Raw genomic sequence first — 15291 nt, forward strand, 5'->3', positions numbered from 1 at the left:
GATTTATACGCTGATTCAGTGAGTGAGTTCATAAGGAAGTGCATAGGAGATGTTGTACCCACTTTGACTATTAAACCTACCCTAACCAGAAACCATGGATAGATGGCGTCATTCGCGCAAAACTGAAAGTTGACTGGGAATATGGCCGAATACAAACAGTGTAGTTACTCCCTCTGCAAAGCAATCAAACAAGCGAAATATCAGTATAGAGACAAAGTGGAGTCACAATTCAACAGCTCAGACACGAGATGTATGTGGCAGGGTCTATAGACATTCACGGACTACAAAAGGAAAACCATCCACGTCACCTACACTGACGTCTTGCTTCCAGACAAACTAAACACCTTCTTTGCCCTCTTTGAGGATAATACAGTGCCACCTTGGCCAGCTACCAAGGACTGTGGGCTCTCCTTCTCCGTGGCCGACATAAGTAAGACATTTAAACATGTTAACCCTCGTAAGGCTGCCGGCGCAGACGTTGTTGTCCTCAGAGCATGCGCAGACCAGCTGGCTGGCGTGTTTACGGACATATTCAATCTCTCCCTATCCCAGTCTGCTGTCCCCACATGCTTCAAGATGGCCACCATTGTTCCTGTACCAAAGAAGGCAAAAGTAACTGAACTAAAGGACTATCGCCCTGTAGCACTCACTTCTGTCATTATAAAGTGCTTTGAGAGACTAGTCAAGGATCATATCACCTCCACCTTACCTGTCACCTTAGACCCACTTCAATTCGCGTACCGCCCCAATAGGTCCACAGACTATGCAATCGCCATCACACTGCACACTGCTCTATCCCATCTAGACAAAAGGAACACCTATGTAAGAATGCAGTTCAGTGACTACAGCTCAACATTCAACACCATAGTACCCTCCAAGCTCATCCCTAAGCTAAGGACCCTGGGACTAAACACCTCCCAACCGAAAGGTTGGTTCAAATCCCTGAGACGACTAGGTGAAAAATCTGTCTGTGCCATTGAGCAAGGTACTTAACCCTAATTGCTCCTGCAAGTTGCTCAGATAAGAGCGTCTGCTAAATGACGAAAGCGTGAATGTGATGAGAGCCTTATTACTCTCAGCTCTCTGTTCTCGTCTTCCTCTCTCTTTCTATGTTTCTCTCAGCCCTTTCCCATCTCTGATCCTCACCCCCCTCCCTGTGCCTTTATGGACTACTGGTGTTCCCTGTCATTCTTCTTAAGAAGGATTTGGGGGCAGAGCCACTGAACAGAACGTCAATCTCCTTTTGCATGTGTGTGATGGTGTGTGTGTGTGTTCGTGTGACGTGCAACATGCGTCTGTGTGTTGTCATTGGGGTTAATGCTTTGAAAGGGAGAGGCTCGCCAGCGAATGTTGCTTTGATGACTCGTTGTTGTCAAATTCAGGGTAACAAGAGGGTGTGTGAAAGTTGATATGTATGTGTATTGTGTGAGTGTTGGAGTGTAGGAAACTTTAAGAAATGTTCTCATTGCAGGGACACAGTAGGCCTACTGTTTAGGTTGTGTGGTGTATTTAGGTGGTGTGTGTGTGCGTGCGTGCGTGCGTGCACGTGTGTGTGTGTTGTGATGGCACTGCTCTCCAAGTGCCAGAACCCAGCTGGAAAAGGGAGGGAAAGCTCCATTCGGATTTCAGTGTGTGTGGAAATTTGGGACAGAAGTGGCGGCCAAGATATTCCCCTAGGGTGTGGCTGTGTGAATGCTACACATTTAAACTCCTCTGTCAGGGAGTAGGCCTACGGCCCAGGGAAGAACATGTTAAACTGTAGTGTTTGAAAGCCTATTGTACCTGTGTCACAGTGTCTGTTTAGTTGTGTTCACGCTGCTGTGTGTGTATTCTCCTCTTGTACCCTCCCAGCAGGAGATGGCTGTGAGAACCTGCGTCTGGGACCCCGCCCCCACTACCCCTCCTTGCCCTCACTGCCAAAACATTCCCCCAAACCCCCTCCCACCCCCCTTGTCTGCCATTTGTCCCACCCCTACATACAGTATACACACTCAAGAAATAGCCTCCCTTCTCCAGCCTCGCTCCCTTCTCCAGCCTCGCTCCCTTCTCCAGCCTCGCTCCCTTCTCCAGCCTCTCTCCCTTCTCTAGCCTCGCTCCCTTCTCTAGCCTCGCTCCCTTCTCCAGCCTCGCTCCCTTCTCCAGCCTCGCTCCCTTCTCCAGCCTCGCTCCCTTCTCTAGCCTCGCTCCCTTCTCCAGCCTCTCTCCCTTCTCTAGCCTCGCTCCCTTCTCCAGCCTCGCTCCCTTCTCCAGCCTCGCTCCCTTCTCCAGCCTCGCTCCCTTCTCTAGCCTCGCTCCCTTCTCCAGCCTCTCTCCCTTCTCCAGCCTCTCTCCCTTCTCTAGCCTCGCTCCCTTCTCCAGCCTCGCTCCCTTCTCCAGCCTCGCTCCCTTCTCCAGCCTCGCTCCCTTCTCCAGCCTCGCTCCCTTCTCCCTCTGTCCTGATCGTTAGGGAAATAAGCTTTGTTGCCCAATCTAGCGTCTGATCCTTCCCCTGACTGAGGGGGATTGTATAAAATAGGCTCAGGCCCAGAAAGTAAATATTAACCTAGTGACATGTTCTACTGCCTCCTACATTCAGTATTCTAATACTTTACCAACCTGAGAGAAAAATCTTATTTTCTACTATGGTCCATTTCAGCTCTGACATTTGGTAATAAATGTTTGTTAACAGTTAACACAGACTAAATTAACTCCTGCCACCATGTTATCTGTTGTTTATGGAGCTAGCTGTATGTCAGGACAGAATTATGGTAAGGCAATGACCTTATGGTGAGGCGCAAAGGGAAATGTTCCAGTCTTTTAATGTTTTACCCATTGTTCAACCCATGTTTTGGCCTATATGCTGTTGGCTTTGGACTTAGTTTGGCCTTAAACCCTCTCAAACCCTCCTCCAGCTGACCACTTGGCATTGTCACCTATCCTGTCATTTTAACCTCTCCTTTAGTTGTAGTTTGTGGATAGAGGTGTGTTGCTATAGTAACCTGGTATGGCCTTTCCCCCCAGGTGGTCACACACAGGAATGTGCGGAATATTCTCCTTTTCTCTCAATTTCAACTCCATGGGGAGTTATACAACATGGGATCCAATATAAAGAACCGTCCATGTGGAATTCTGTGCTATAAGATGTGTAGGGGGAGGATTAACTTACTACCTGTCTGGGGGAATATGCAGCCTTGCAGGAAGTAACTGACCTTAAGTTCATACTGTGTGTGTGTGTGTGTGAGATGGAGGCAGTGGCAGGGTACTAATGACGGACCAGCAGCACAACTAGACCAGCTGTTACCATGACACCTCAGAAGAATTCTCTGACATCCAGCACCGTGTGTGTGTGTGTGTGTTACTTAGATCATTTTTGTGTGTGATTGTTCCTTCTGTGTGTGACGCTGTGTGTTGTGTTTATTTGCTTGTGTGTATGCGAATATGGGTGTGTTTTTCAAAGTAACTCTAGCTTTTTATTATGTCACCGAACATTATTTCAGGGCACAGTGGGGATTTGTGGCTTCTGCCGCTGTGTGGAAATCTTCTGAATTTCTGACAATAGACAGACATAGTAGAGAGAAGCTAGACAGAAGGCTACTGGCATAACAACAAATACTAGAGACATCTTTACTGGTTGTCTGAGATGGAAGGGGGGGGGGTTGCATGCGGTGTCCTGGCAACCGTTTCTGCAGTGGCCATTTATCAGAGGCCATTGTGGGTAGACTAGGGGTTGGAGAAGGGAGTGTTAGAGTGCCTAAATCCTTTTTGACAGCTTTAACGTTAGGGTGTCTTTCTCTTTGCAGGCAAGTGCAACACAAAACGAAATGGAGCTGTGAGTGAAGGAAGGAAAGAGTGTGTGAGTGAAGGAATGAAAGAGTGTGTGAGTGAAGGAATGAAAGAGTGTGTGAGTGAAGGAATGAAAGAGTGTGTGAGTGAAGGAATGAAAGAGTGTGTGAGTGAAGGAATGAGTGAGGCTTTCAGATGGAAAGTGTGAATGAAGGAGAGGGAGGTTTTGGGATGGTGAGGAGTGAGTGAAGGAAGGAATGAGGGATTAAAAGAGTGGAAGTAGGGCTTTTGCTCAGAGACAGAGGCCTCCCTAGTTCAGCACATACAGCACGAGGGCGTGGGCCTGTGGCATTCTGGGAGATTTCTATGGAGTGTTTGTCTCTGTGGCCTGAGTTCTCTGAGACGTGGGTCCCACCCCCGACTCCTCTGTTCCTTCTCAGCCTGCACGGCTCGTGTGTGTGTGTGTGTGTGTGTGTGTGTGTGTGTGTGTGTGTGTGTGTGTGTGTGTGTGTGTGTGTGTGTGTGTGTGTGTGTGTGTGTGTGTGTGTGTGTGTGTGTGTGTTAGGGTTGGGTGGGATCCAGATGTTTATACGGTCATATCGTTTCTGTATCATACCGGGGTATACAGCATTACCGAATGTTCACACAATTACACTGAACAAAGATATAAAAGGCAACATGCAACAATTTCAAATATTTTACTGAGTTACAGTTCATAAAGGGAAATCAGTCAATTAAAATAAATTCATTAGGCCCTAATCTATGGATTTCGCATGACTGGGAATACAGATGTGTATCTGTTGGTCACAGATACCTTTAAAAAAAAACAAGGTAGGGGCGTGGATCATAAAACCAGTCAGTATCTGGTGTGACCACCTTTTACCTCATGCAGCGCGACATCTCCTTCACATAGAGTTGACCAGGCTGTGGTCTGTGGAATGTTGTCCCACTCCTCTTCAATGGCTGTGCGAAGTTGCTGGATATTGTGGGAACTGGAATACGCTGTCGTACACGTTGATCCAGAGCATCCCTAACATGCTGAATGGGTGACATGTCTGGTGAGTATGCAGACTATGGAAGAACTTAGACATTTGCAGATTCTAAGAATTGTGTACAGATGTTTGCGACATGGGGCCGTGCATTATCATGCTGAAACATGAGGTGATGGTGGCGGATGAATGGCACGACATTGGCCCTCAGGATCTTATAACGGTATCTTTGTGTATTCAAATTGCCATCGATAAAATGCAATTGTCCATAGCTTATGCCTGCCCATACCATAATCCCACTGCCACCATGGGGCACTCTGTTCACAACGTTGACATCAGCAAACCGCTCGCCCACACAGCGCCATAAGGGTCTGCCATCTGCCCGGTACAGTTCAAACTGGGATTCATCCGTGAAGAGCACACTTCTCCAGCGTGCCAGTGGCCATCGAAGGTGAGCATTTGACCACTGAAGTCGGTGACGACGCCAAACTGCAGTCAGGTCAAGACCCTGGTGAGAACGACGAGCACACGTGGTCTGTGGTTGTGAGGCCAAATTCTCTAAAACGACGTTAGAGGTGGCTTATGGTAAAGAAATTAACATTAAGAGCTCTGGTGGACATTCCTGCAGTCAGCATGCCAATTCCACTCTCCCTCAAAACTTGAGACATCTGTGGCATTGTGTTGTGTGACAAAACGACACATTTTACGTTTCCTTTTTGTTGTCCGCAACACAAGGTCCACCTGTGTAATGATTATGCTGTTTAATCAGCTTCTTGATATGCCACACCTGTCAGGTGGATGGATTATCTTGGCAAAGGAGAAATTCTCACTGACGGGGATATAAACTAATTTGTGCACAAAATTTGAGAGAAAGAGGGTTTTTCTGCATATGGAAAATTTCTGGGATCTTTTATTTCAGCTCATGAAACATGAGACTAACAATTTACATGTTGCATTTATATTTTTGTTCAGTGTATAATAATAATGTGAGTTTTTTTGACGCACAAAACAATTTAGACAACAGGGATTTTGATCCAGTAGAGGATTAAATGTCTTTTACATTTACCATTTTAGTCATTTAGCAGACGCTCTTATCCAGAGCGACTTACAGGAGCAGCTCAGGGATTCAAACCAACAACCTTTCAGTTACTGGCCCAACGCTCTTAACCACTAGGCTACCTGCCGCATATCTGCTGTAACCAAGAATCTGTAAGCAAGAAGTGTGTCTGCTGTAACTGTAATATCTTATGTTTCACCGAGTGGTGGCTGAACGATGACATGGATAACACAGCTGGCGGGGTATTTGGTCCATCTGCAAGATAGAACAGCTGCCTCTGTTAAGACAAGGGGTGGTGGTCTGTGTATATATGTAAAAAACAGCTGATGCACGAAATCTAATATTAAGGAAGTCTCAAGGTTTTGCTCGCCTGAGGTAGAGTATTTCATGATAAGCTGTAGACCACAATATTTACCAAGAGAGTTTTAATCTATATTCTTCGTAGCTGTCTATTTACCACCACAAACAGATTCTGGCACTAAGACCACACTCAATGAGCTGTATAAGGCAATAAGCAAACAGGAAACCGCTCATCCAGAGGCGGCGCTCCTAGTGGCTGGGGCCTTTAATGCAGGGAAACTTACAGTTGAAGTCGGAAGTTTACATAAACCTTAGCCAAATACATTTCAACTCAGTTTTTCACAATTCCTGACATTTAATCCTAGTAAAGATTCCCTGTCTTAGGTCAGTTAGGATCACCACTTTATTTTAAGAATGTGAAATGTCAGAATAATAGTAGAGAGAGTGATTTATTTAAGCTTTTATTTCTTTCATCACATTCCCAGTGGGGCAGAAGTTTACATACACTCAATTTGTATTTGGTAGCATTGCCTTTAAATTGTTTAACTTGGGTCAAATGTTTTGGGTAGCCTTCCATAAGCTTTCCACAATAAGTTGGGTGAATAATGGCCCATTCCTCCTGACAGAGCTGGTGTAACTGAGTCAGGTTTGTAGGTCTCCTTGCTCAAACATGCTTTTTCAGTTCTGCCCACACATTTTCTATGGGATTGGGGTCAGGGCTTTGTGATGGCCACTCCAATACCGTGACTTTGTTATCCTTAAGCCATTTTCCCACAACTTTGGACGTATGCTTGGGGTCATTGTCCATTTAGAAGACCCATTTGCGACCAAGCTTTAACTTCCTGACTGATGTCTTGAGATGTTGTTTCAATATATCCACATCATTTTCCATCCTCATGATGCCATCTATTTTGTGAAGTGCACCAGTCCCTCCTGCAGCAAAGCACCCCCACAACATGATGCTGCCACCCCCGCGCTTCACGGTTGGGATGGTGTTCTTCGGCTTGCAAGCATCCCCCTTTTTCCTCCAAACATAACGATGGTCATTATGGTCAAACAGTTCTATTTTTGTTTCATCAGACCAGAGGACATTTCTCCAAAAAGTACGATCTTTTTGTCCCCATGTGCAGTTGCAAACCGTAGTCTGGCTTTTTTATGGCGGTTTTCGAGCAGTGGCTTCTATAGGGCTCGTTTTACTGTGGATATAGATACTTTTGCACCTGTTTCCTCCAGCATCTTCACTAGGTCCTTTGCTGTTGTTCTGGGATTGATTTGCACTTTTTGCACCAAAGTACGTTCATCTCTAGGAGACAGAACGCGTCTCTTTCCTGAGTGGTATGACGTCTGCGTGGTCCCATGGTGTTTATACTTGTGTACTATTGTTTGTACAGATGAACGTGGTACCTTCAGGTGTTTGGAAATTTGTTTATCCTTGGGATCAGACTTGTGGAGGTCTTCAATTTTGTTTCTGAGGTCTTGGCTGATTTATTTAGATTTTCCCACAATGTCAAGCAAAGAGGCACTGAGTTTGAAGGTAAGCCTTGAAATACATCAACAGGTACACCTCCAATTGACTCAAATGATGTCAATTAGCATATCAGAAGCTTCTAAAGCCGTGACATAATTTTCTTGAATTTTCCAAACTGTTTAAAGGCACAGTCAACTTAGTGTATGTAAACTTCTGACCCCCTGGAATTATGAATTATAAGTGAAATAATCTGTCTGTAAACAATTGTTGGAAAAATGACTTGTGTCATGCACAAATAGATGTCCTAATGTGTCACACACACACACACACACACACACACACACACACACACACACACACACACACACACACAGGTGACAAAGTAGATGTCCTAACCGACTTACCAAAACTATAATTTTGGCAAGTCGGTTAGGACATCTACTTTGTGCATGACACAAGTCATTTTTCCAACAGTTGTTTACAGCACGAAAATAGGCACAACATAGCCCAAAACAAACTGCAAATGCATCCAACAAGATTGTAGTCAAGAGATTGTAGTCATTGAGTGCAAGGCATATGGGGCCAAATATGGGACCACTCTAAGTGAATTTGTCCAAATACTTATGACAACTTCAAATGAGGGAACTAGATACACATTGTGATTTCATTTATATACGCCATAACAGATGTAGGAAAATACCCTCAAATAAAAGGTGACATTCTATACTGTAGCCTCATATGAAACATTTGATCTCAAATCCAAAATGATGAAGTATAGAGCCACATTTAAAATGTTAGCTTCACTGTCCAAATACATATGGAGGGGAGTGTAGCTCAGTGGAAAGTCCCTCTGGTTCTCAGATTATTTCATTCCATACCAAATCCAGCCCCACCCAACCCAAACCCAACTCAGTTCTGCCCTAGACTGTATATTAGGGTTCTGTCTAGCCCAGCCCTGTCCTAACCCCAGCTGGTCTGATCCTCTATGGAAGGAAGAGGTGCTAATACAATCTGACTCAGAGGGAAGTTAGTCACGGGACTGACCAGGCATGTAATACTTTTCCATTTCCTCATCGTGGGAGAAAGGAAGAGTGAAAACAAAACACACCAAACAAACCCCTCCTCCCCTCTCTCTGTTCTCTCTGTTCTCTCTCTCCCTCTCATTTCTTGTGGGAGGGGATGGATGTTAGTCCAGTTGTTCCTCATTGTAGAGAGGTTTAGTCATTAGTGGCCAAATTGACTTTCTTTCCTCTCCTCTCTCTGGTAGTGATGGGGGGGATGAGCCAAGGGAACAATGTTTGTGAAAGACTTCGTCATATGTCATCTCTCTGTTTCCAATACTGTATAAAGGTAGTAAAGGTAGATACCCCTATCTCTTGGTGTGTGTTACGAGTCATCCTGGGGTCATGTTGATCTGCTGACCACCTGCTGGGGGGGGGGGGGGCTGCTCTGTGGCTGTGTTTAGGCCCGGTGGAGGATTCTCCCTTTTTGTAATTGTGATGTAACACTGCCCCCGACACACACACACACACACACACACACACACACACACACACACTATATCTGTCACTTTGACAGGAAGTCACACTTCTCTTGTTTGACAAGCTGGCCTTGTGCCTTCTTCACCTCCCTCTCTCCCCATCGCCCTCTTCTCACACCCCTGCTGTAGTGTGTGTGACAACAGAGTACACCTTAACATCAATCCAAGTAAACATACCCAGCATGCTCGGCAAACAGCCCTCAAACGTCCACTTCCTCAGACTGCCAGTGCCACTACTTGTCTTCCTCTTCCGTGTTTGTTGTTTTTGTTTCTTCCTCTCTTATATGTTCTCTCCGTCATGAATTTGAGTAAGTGGCTGCCTTGGAGAAGGCACCGTGCTTCCAGACAGAGGAGGAAGCAGGAGAGAGTGTGTCTTGTTCTGGGTGAGTAGTACAGGATAAATCGCAGAGATCTCTTAGTTTCCTGTTTCAACTACCGAAAAGAGTGAAGAGGCTAGAATTACTTTCACTCTGTCTCTGTCTAATCGACAGTACAGTACAGATTAGTCGTTGATGGCTTCCTCTACAGTGAGTAAATGTTTTTTCCCCCACAGAATATTCATGTTCACTTTTAGGGTTGAATTTGATGAGCAAATTTAAGTATCTTTAAAGTAAATAAGCATCATTTTGAGTAACTTTATTCCCAGCATCACGTAAAAAAAATAGCACTGCGTTTTGTTGTGCATGGTGATGTGTGGGTTTGTGTGTGACTGTGGCCGTGTCTGTGTATGCGTCTCAGTGCATCTCTCTTTGTGTGTGTGTGTGTGTGTGTTTTGATATAATTCACATTCCTCCAGGGCAATACCAGCACCTCTGTAAGGTTGAACTACATGGTCAAGTGCTCCCAGCCAACCGTGGCAGATACCATTATTTCTCTGTTTGGTTCTGGGGATGTTCTCACTGCGTTGTGTAGAGGTTATCACTGGATCAAGACTATAGAGAACAACAGAAAATTGGGGTTTGTGTATGTTTCTGCACAAGTTTTCTAGGCCTGTCTTCTGCAGTCTTTCACTGTGTCTGATAGGACTGTGGCTGTGTAGCTGATATTTGACCTTCTTCCATGGTTTGATGTTGGAGATGTAGCAGCCCTGCTGGCTGCTGTGCTGTCTTATGTTGTGTTAGACAGATAACCGGTAACCCATCCAAGTCCTGGGCTCCATCCTAACCTTATCTAGCCCTCTTCTTTCCAATGTTGTGTCTAACCTGTGTGTGTTAGGGTTACAGGTTTCTCTCTCTCTCTGTCTCTTTCTCTCTCTTTCTCTCCCTCTCTCTCTCTCTCTCTCTCTCTCTCTCTTCCTCTCTCTCTCTGTCTCTTTCTCTCTCTTTCTCTCCCTCTCTCTCTCTCTCTCTCTCTCTCTCTCTTCCTCTCTCTCTCTGTCTCTTTCTCTCTTTGTCTGTCTCTCTCTCTTCCTCTCTCTCTTCCTCTCTCTCTCTCTCTCTCTCTTTCTCTTTCTTCCTCTCTCTCTCTCTTTCTCTCTCTTCCTCTCTCTCTCTGTCTCTTTCTCTCTTTGTCTGTCTCTCTCTCTTCCTCGTTCTCTCATCCTCTCTCTCTCTTCCTCTTCCTCTGTTTCTCTCTTCCTCGTTCTCTCTCTCTCTCTCTCTCTCTCTCTCTCTCTCTCTCTCATCTTATCACTGTCTCCGTAACGTGGGAGGCCTCTGTCCCCTGTTGCATGCTGGGACAGGGTTTAGACAGAGAATGCTGTGTGTTCCTTCAGCGGAGCACGGTGTCTCCCACAGTGCACTGCCCACCACACCCTGGCCCTGCCTTGCTCTCTGCTCCTCTCTCTCTCATTGGTAGTGTCCCCACTTTCCTCCCCTCTCACCCCTCCGCCCCTGGCCCCCCTCCCCTGCATTCCTCTGTTATTCTCTCTCTCCTCTGTTCAAGAAACTACAGTCAGGAGAGAGAGAGAGGAATGTGAGCTCCATTCCTGGAGTGCTTTTCTTCTTTTTGATGTTTTTGTCTCTCGTTTTTGGGAGAGATGGCGGAAGGCATAGTGGGAGAGATGGCGGAGCGCGGTCTCAAACTCAGAGGTAGGACTCTCAACCAGGTGACATAGAACCAGGTAGACACAGGTCAGTGACACACAGGTGTAGTTTTACTGTAGATAGACAACCTGTGACATGGAGCTGTCATTCACTCTGTCTGTGGCTGGGCACTTCAGGATAGTTGGATAGATAGGGTTAGGTGGTTTAGTGAATCTGTGTCTTAGGTGGATTACACACCTGGGTCATAACAGTACAGGGCCATACGGACCATGCTAAGCCATGCCTGTATGCTACATCTCAGCTTTGTTCTGAACTGCATAGAACTTTAGAGTGTTTACGAAAGTGTGACGCAGCTGCTGCTGCAGAGATCTCAACGCAGCAGGAAGGTGATTGCTTCTCACCTGTTCATTCTGTGTGTGTGTGTGTTCTCTTGCCTTTACATAAGGGGATTCAGCATATTCAATAGTATAGTGTGACAATGCATAGTTTCACTCCATGGACCTTTTGTGTGCATTGAACTTTACTTTGCGTAGCCAGGGCAATATATATCTCCATCCCAACTTTGTTTTAACTTCCGTAGTCTGCACCTCTGATTTCATATTGTGGTTAGACATGATGATTTGATCCTTCTTCATAATTGCTTGCCTTGCAACCTTTATTTTGACTATATGGGAAATGTATACAGTTGAAGTCGGAAGTTTACATACACTTAGGTTGGAGTCATTAAAATGTGTTTTTCAACCACTCCACAAATTTCTTGTTAACAAATTATAGTTTTGGCAAGTCGGTTAGGACATTTTCCAACAATTGTTTACAGACAGATTATTTCACTTATAATTCACTGTATCACAATTCCAGTGGGTCAGAAGTTTACATACACTAAGTTGACTGTGCCTTTAAACAGCTTGGAAAATTCCAGAAAATGATGTCATGGCTTTAGAAGCTTCTGATAGGCTAATTGACATAATTTGAGTCTATTGGAGGTGTACCTGTGGATGTATTTCAAGGCCTACCTTCAAACTCAGTGCCTCTTTGCTTGACATTGTGGGAAAATCAAAAGGAAATCAGCCAAGACCTTAGATACAAAATTGAAGACCTCACAAGTCTGGTTCATCCTTGGGAGCAATTTCCAAACGCCTGAAGGTACCACGTTCATCTGTTCAAACAATAGTACGCAAGTATAAACACCATGGGACTACGCAGCCGTCATACTGCTCAGGAAGGAGATGCGTTCTGTCTCCTAGAGATGAACGTACTTTGGTGCGAAAAGTGCAAATCAATCCCAGAACAAGAGCAAAGGACCTTGTGAAGATGCTGGAGGAAACAGATACAAAAGTATCTATATCCACAGTAAAACGAGTCCTATATCAACATAAGCTGAAAGGCCGCTCAGCAAGGAAGAAGCCACTGCTCCAAAACCGCCATAAAAAAGCCAGACTACGGTTTGCAACTGCACATGGGGACAAAGATAGTACTTTTTGGAGAAATGTCCTCTGGTCTGATGAAACAAAAATAGAACTGTTTGGCCATAATGACCATCGTTATGCTTGGAGGAAAAGGAGGAGGCTTGCAAGCCGAAGAACACCATCCCAACCGTGAAGCACAGGGGTAGCAGCATCATGTTGTGGGGGTGCTTTGCTGCAGGAGGGACTGGTGCACTTCACAAAATAGATGACATCATGAGGTAAGAAAATTATGTGGATATATTGAAGCAACATCTCAAGACATCAGTCAGGAAGTTAAAGCTTGGTCGCAAATGGGTCTTCCAAATGGACAATGACCACAAACATACTTCCAAAGTTGTGGCAAAATGGCTTAAGGACAACATAGTCAAGGTATTGGAGTGGCCATCACAAAGCCCTGACCTCAATCCCATAGAAATTGTGGGCAGAACTGAAAAGTGTGTGCCGAGCAAGGAGGCCTACAAACCTGACTCAGTTATACCAGCTCTGTCAGGAGGAATGCCCCAAAATTCACCCAACTTATGGTGGGAACCTTGTGGAAGGCTACCCGAAACATTTGACCCAAGTTAAACAATTTAAAGGCAATGCTACCAAATACTAATTGAGTGTATGTAAACTTCTGACCCACTGGGAATGTGATGAAAGAAGTAAAAGCTGAAATAAATAATTCTCTCTGCTATTATTCTGACATTTCACATTCTTAAAACAAAGTGGTGATCCTAACTGACCTAAGCAAGGGAATTTTACTAGGATTAAATGTCAGGAATTGTGAAAAACTGAGTTTAAACAGTACAAAAAAAAAAAAATCCATGAAATTAAATGAAATGTATGCATTCACTACTGTAAGTCGCTCTGGATAAGAGCGTCTGCTAAATGACTAAAATGTAAAATGTAAATGTATTTGGCTAAGGTGTATGTAAACTTCCGACTTCAACTGTATTTTTAACACAGCCAGTTGTTTCTTCTGTGGTTTTGAGATGGTATACTTTCAGCAGCCAGAGAGTTAATTATTCTGCTGTGTGTGTGTCAGGAGAAACCTTCTCACCTGTAAATTACACCATACCTACCTACCTCATCTACACACACCGGTGTGTTTATGAAAAGGACTAAGTGGGGATATCGGTTAATCTTCCCGGACACAAGAAGTGTTTTCCCTACAAATTCCCCAATCCCGGCAGCGGAGCATCAACAGCTCTGGGTCGGGCAAGCTTGGGCAAGTGTCTGGTTGGCGGGGGTGGAATGCGTGGGAAATGATGGGAATGCTATGCATTCCACACGTCCCGCAAAGTCAAAATATAACACCGTTGAGCTGTGAACAAGGGGGCAAGGGGTGCGTGTGTGGATGATGTATTGAGGCATGGATTGAAAAGTCAGTGCCAAGTTCATCATCATTTTTCCATGCAAACAATGATTCATAGTTAGTTAAACAATAACATCTTATATGCAGATGCAGTGTGCGTGTGCGAGCGTTGTTTGTGCTTGTCTGCGTCTGCGTTGTATGTGTGTGTTGGGCATACATTGGGCATACCACCCATTGAGCCCTCTGTAAGGGTCAGTTGTACACAGGTCAGGTCAGGGCAGGGGTGGAGCTAGACTGACGGATAGATGTCCTAACAGCTGTGTTGTTTTTACAACTTTACAAGGTGAAGTTTACCCGGGAGGGACGGTACCTTTTATGACTTAGTCTTCTGTTAGAAAGGGTTTCTCTTCACGGCTTAGACACAAGGGACTGGTTTAGTGCCCAATGACAAAGACCTGGGAAAAGCATACAATTTACACTGAACTGTACTGAAAGCCTTAAATGGTTAAAATGGCACTCAACCTCATACAAAAAGTTACCTACACTGTTTAGTCTATTGGCTAGTGCTGTCAAACAATTAAAACATTTAATCAAGTTAATCGCAAGATTTGCTGTGATTAATCGCAAATTCAGAATTTGCTCAAATTGAGCTATAATTTTAAGATTTTTATACAAAAAGCATTACAAGAATATTTGCCGTCTTGATTTTGCCCAAAGTAACGATAAGCAAAATCTGTTAAATTGATAAAGCACACGTTCTTTAACCTCAATGTCAACTTGTTTTGACCTCGTATTGCTGTTTTTAGTTTTATAGATGATGGATTTCGGAATGTTTTCAGTGTATTTTGAATACCTTTGAACACTAAAATTACAAAAAGTTAACTTGAGTTAACTGATTAGCTCTGACAGCCCTACTGTTGACAAATTTGAGGTTGATGGAATTCCCTCTGGTCTAAAACAGTCCTGGCTGTGCTTAACCTACAATGAGATAAAGAAGGAATCATCAGAAATGATGTCCTCTCTGTTTCCCCTGGTCCCAGGGCTCCGTGTGTTGATGTGAGTGTTGCTGCCATGGAAACTATGTCCTATTTGGTTGTAGGTCTCTGTATTATAGCCCTTGTTACGCTCCTCTTCACCATGTCTTGAATTTTACGTTTACATTTTAGTCATTTAGCAGACACTCTTAACCAGAGCAACTTACAGGAGCAATAAGGGTTAACTGCCTTGCTCAAGGGGACATTGATAGATTTTTCACTTAGTCGGCTCGGGGATTCAAACCAGCGACCTTTCAGTTACGCTCTTAACCGAAAAGGACCAGAGAAAGAGTGACTGGACGTCTGTTTTGGTTTGGGTTGCATGGTCACACACCTTCATGAACGATTCGATACGCATCGAGATAAGTGCGAGCGAGAGAGTGAGAGTGAGAG

General features: G+C 44.6%; 1 protein-coding gene across 1 annotated transcript in view; it reads left to right on the forward strand.

Annotated features, from left to right (window-relative positions):
- Positions 1-9325: 9325 nt before the first annotated feature.
- The window catches only part of utrn (utrophin), a 278656-nt gene continuing 272690 nt past the window's right edge, over positions 9326-15291 (forward strand). Inside the window, 1 exon segment of the mRNA XM_014205596.2 lies at positions 9326-9499. Within this exon segment, the coding sequence (XP_014061071.1) occupies positions 9415-9499 (85 nt within the window). The 5' untranslated portion in view covers positions 9326-9414.

This window comes from Salmo salar, chromosome ssa06 (genome assembly GCF_905237065.1).
Source record: "Salmo salar chromosome ssa06, Ssal_v3.1, whole genome shotgun sequence".
Lineage (NCBI taxonomy): Eukaryota > Metazoa > Chordata > Actinopteri > Salmoniformes > Salmonidae > Salmo > Salmo salar.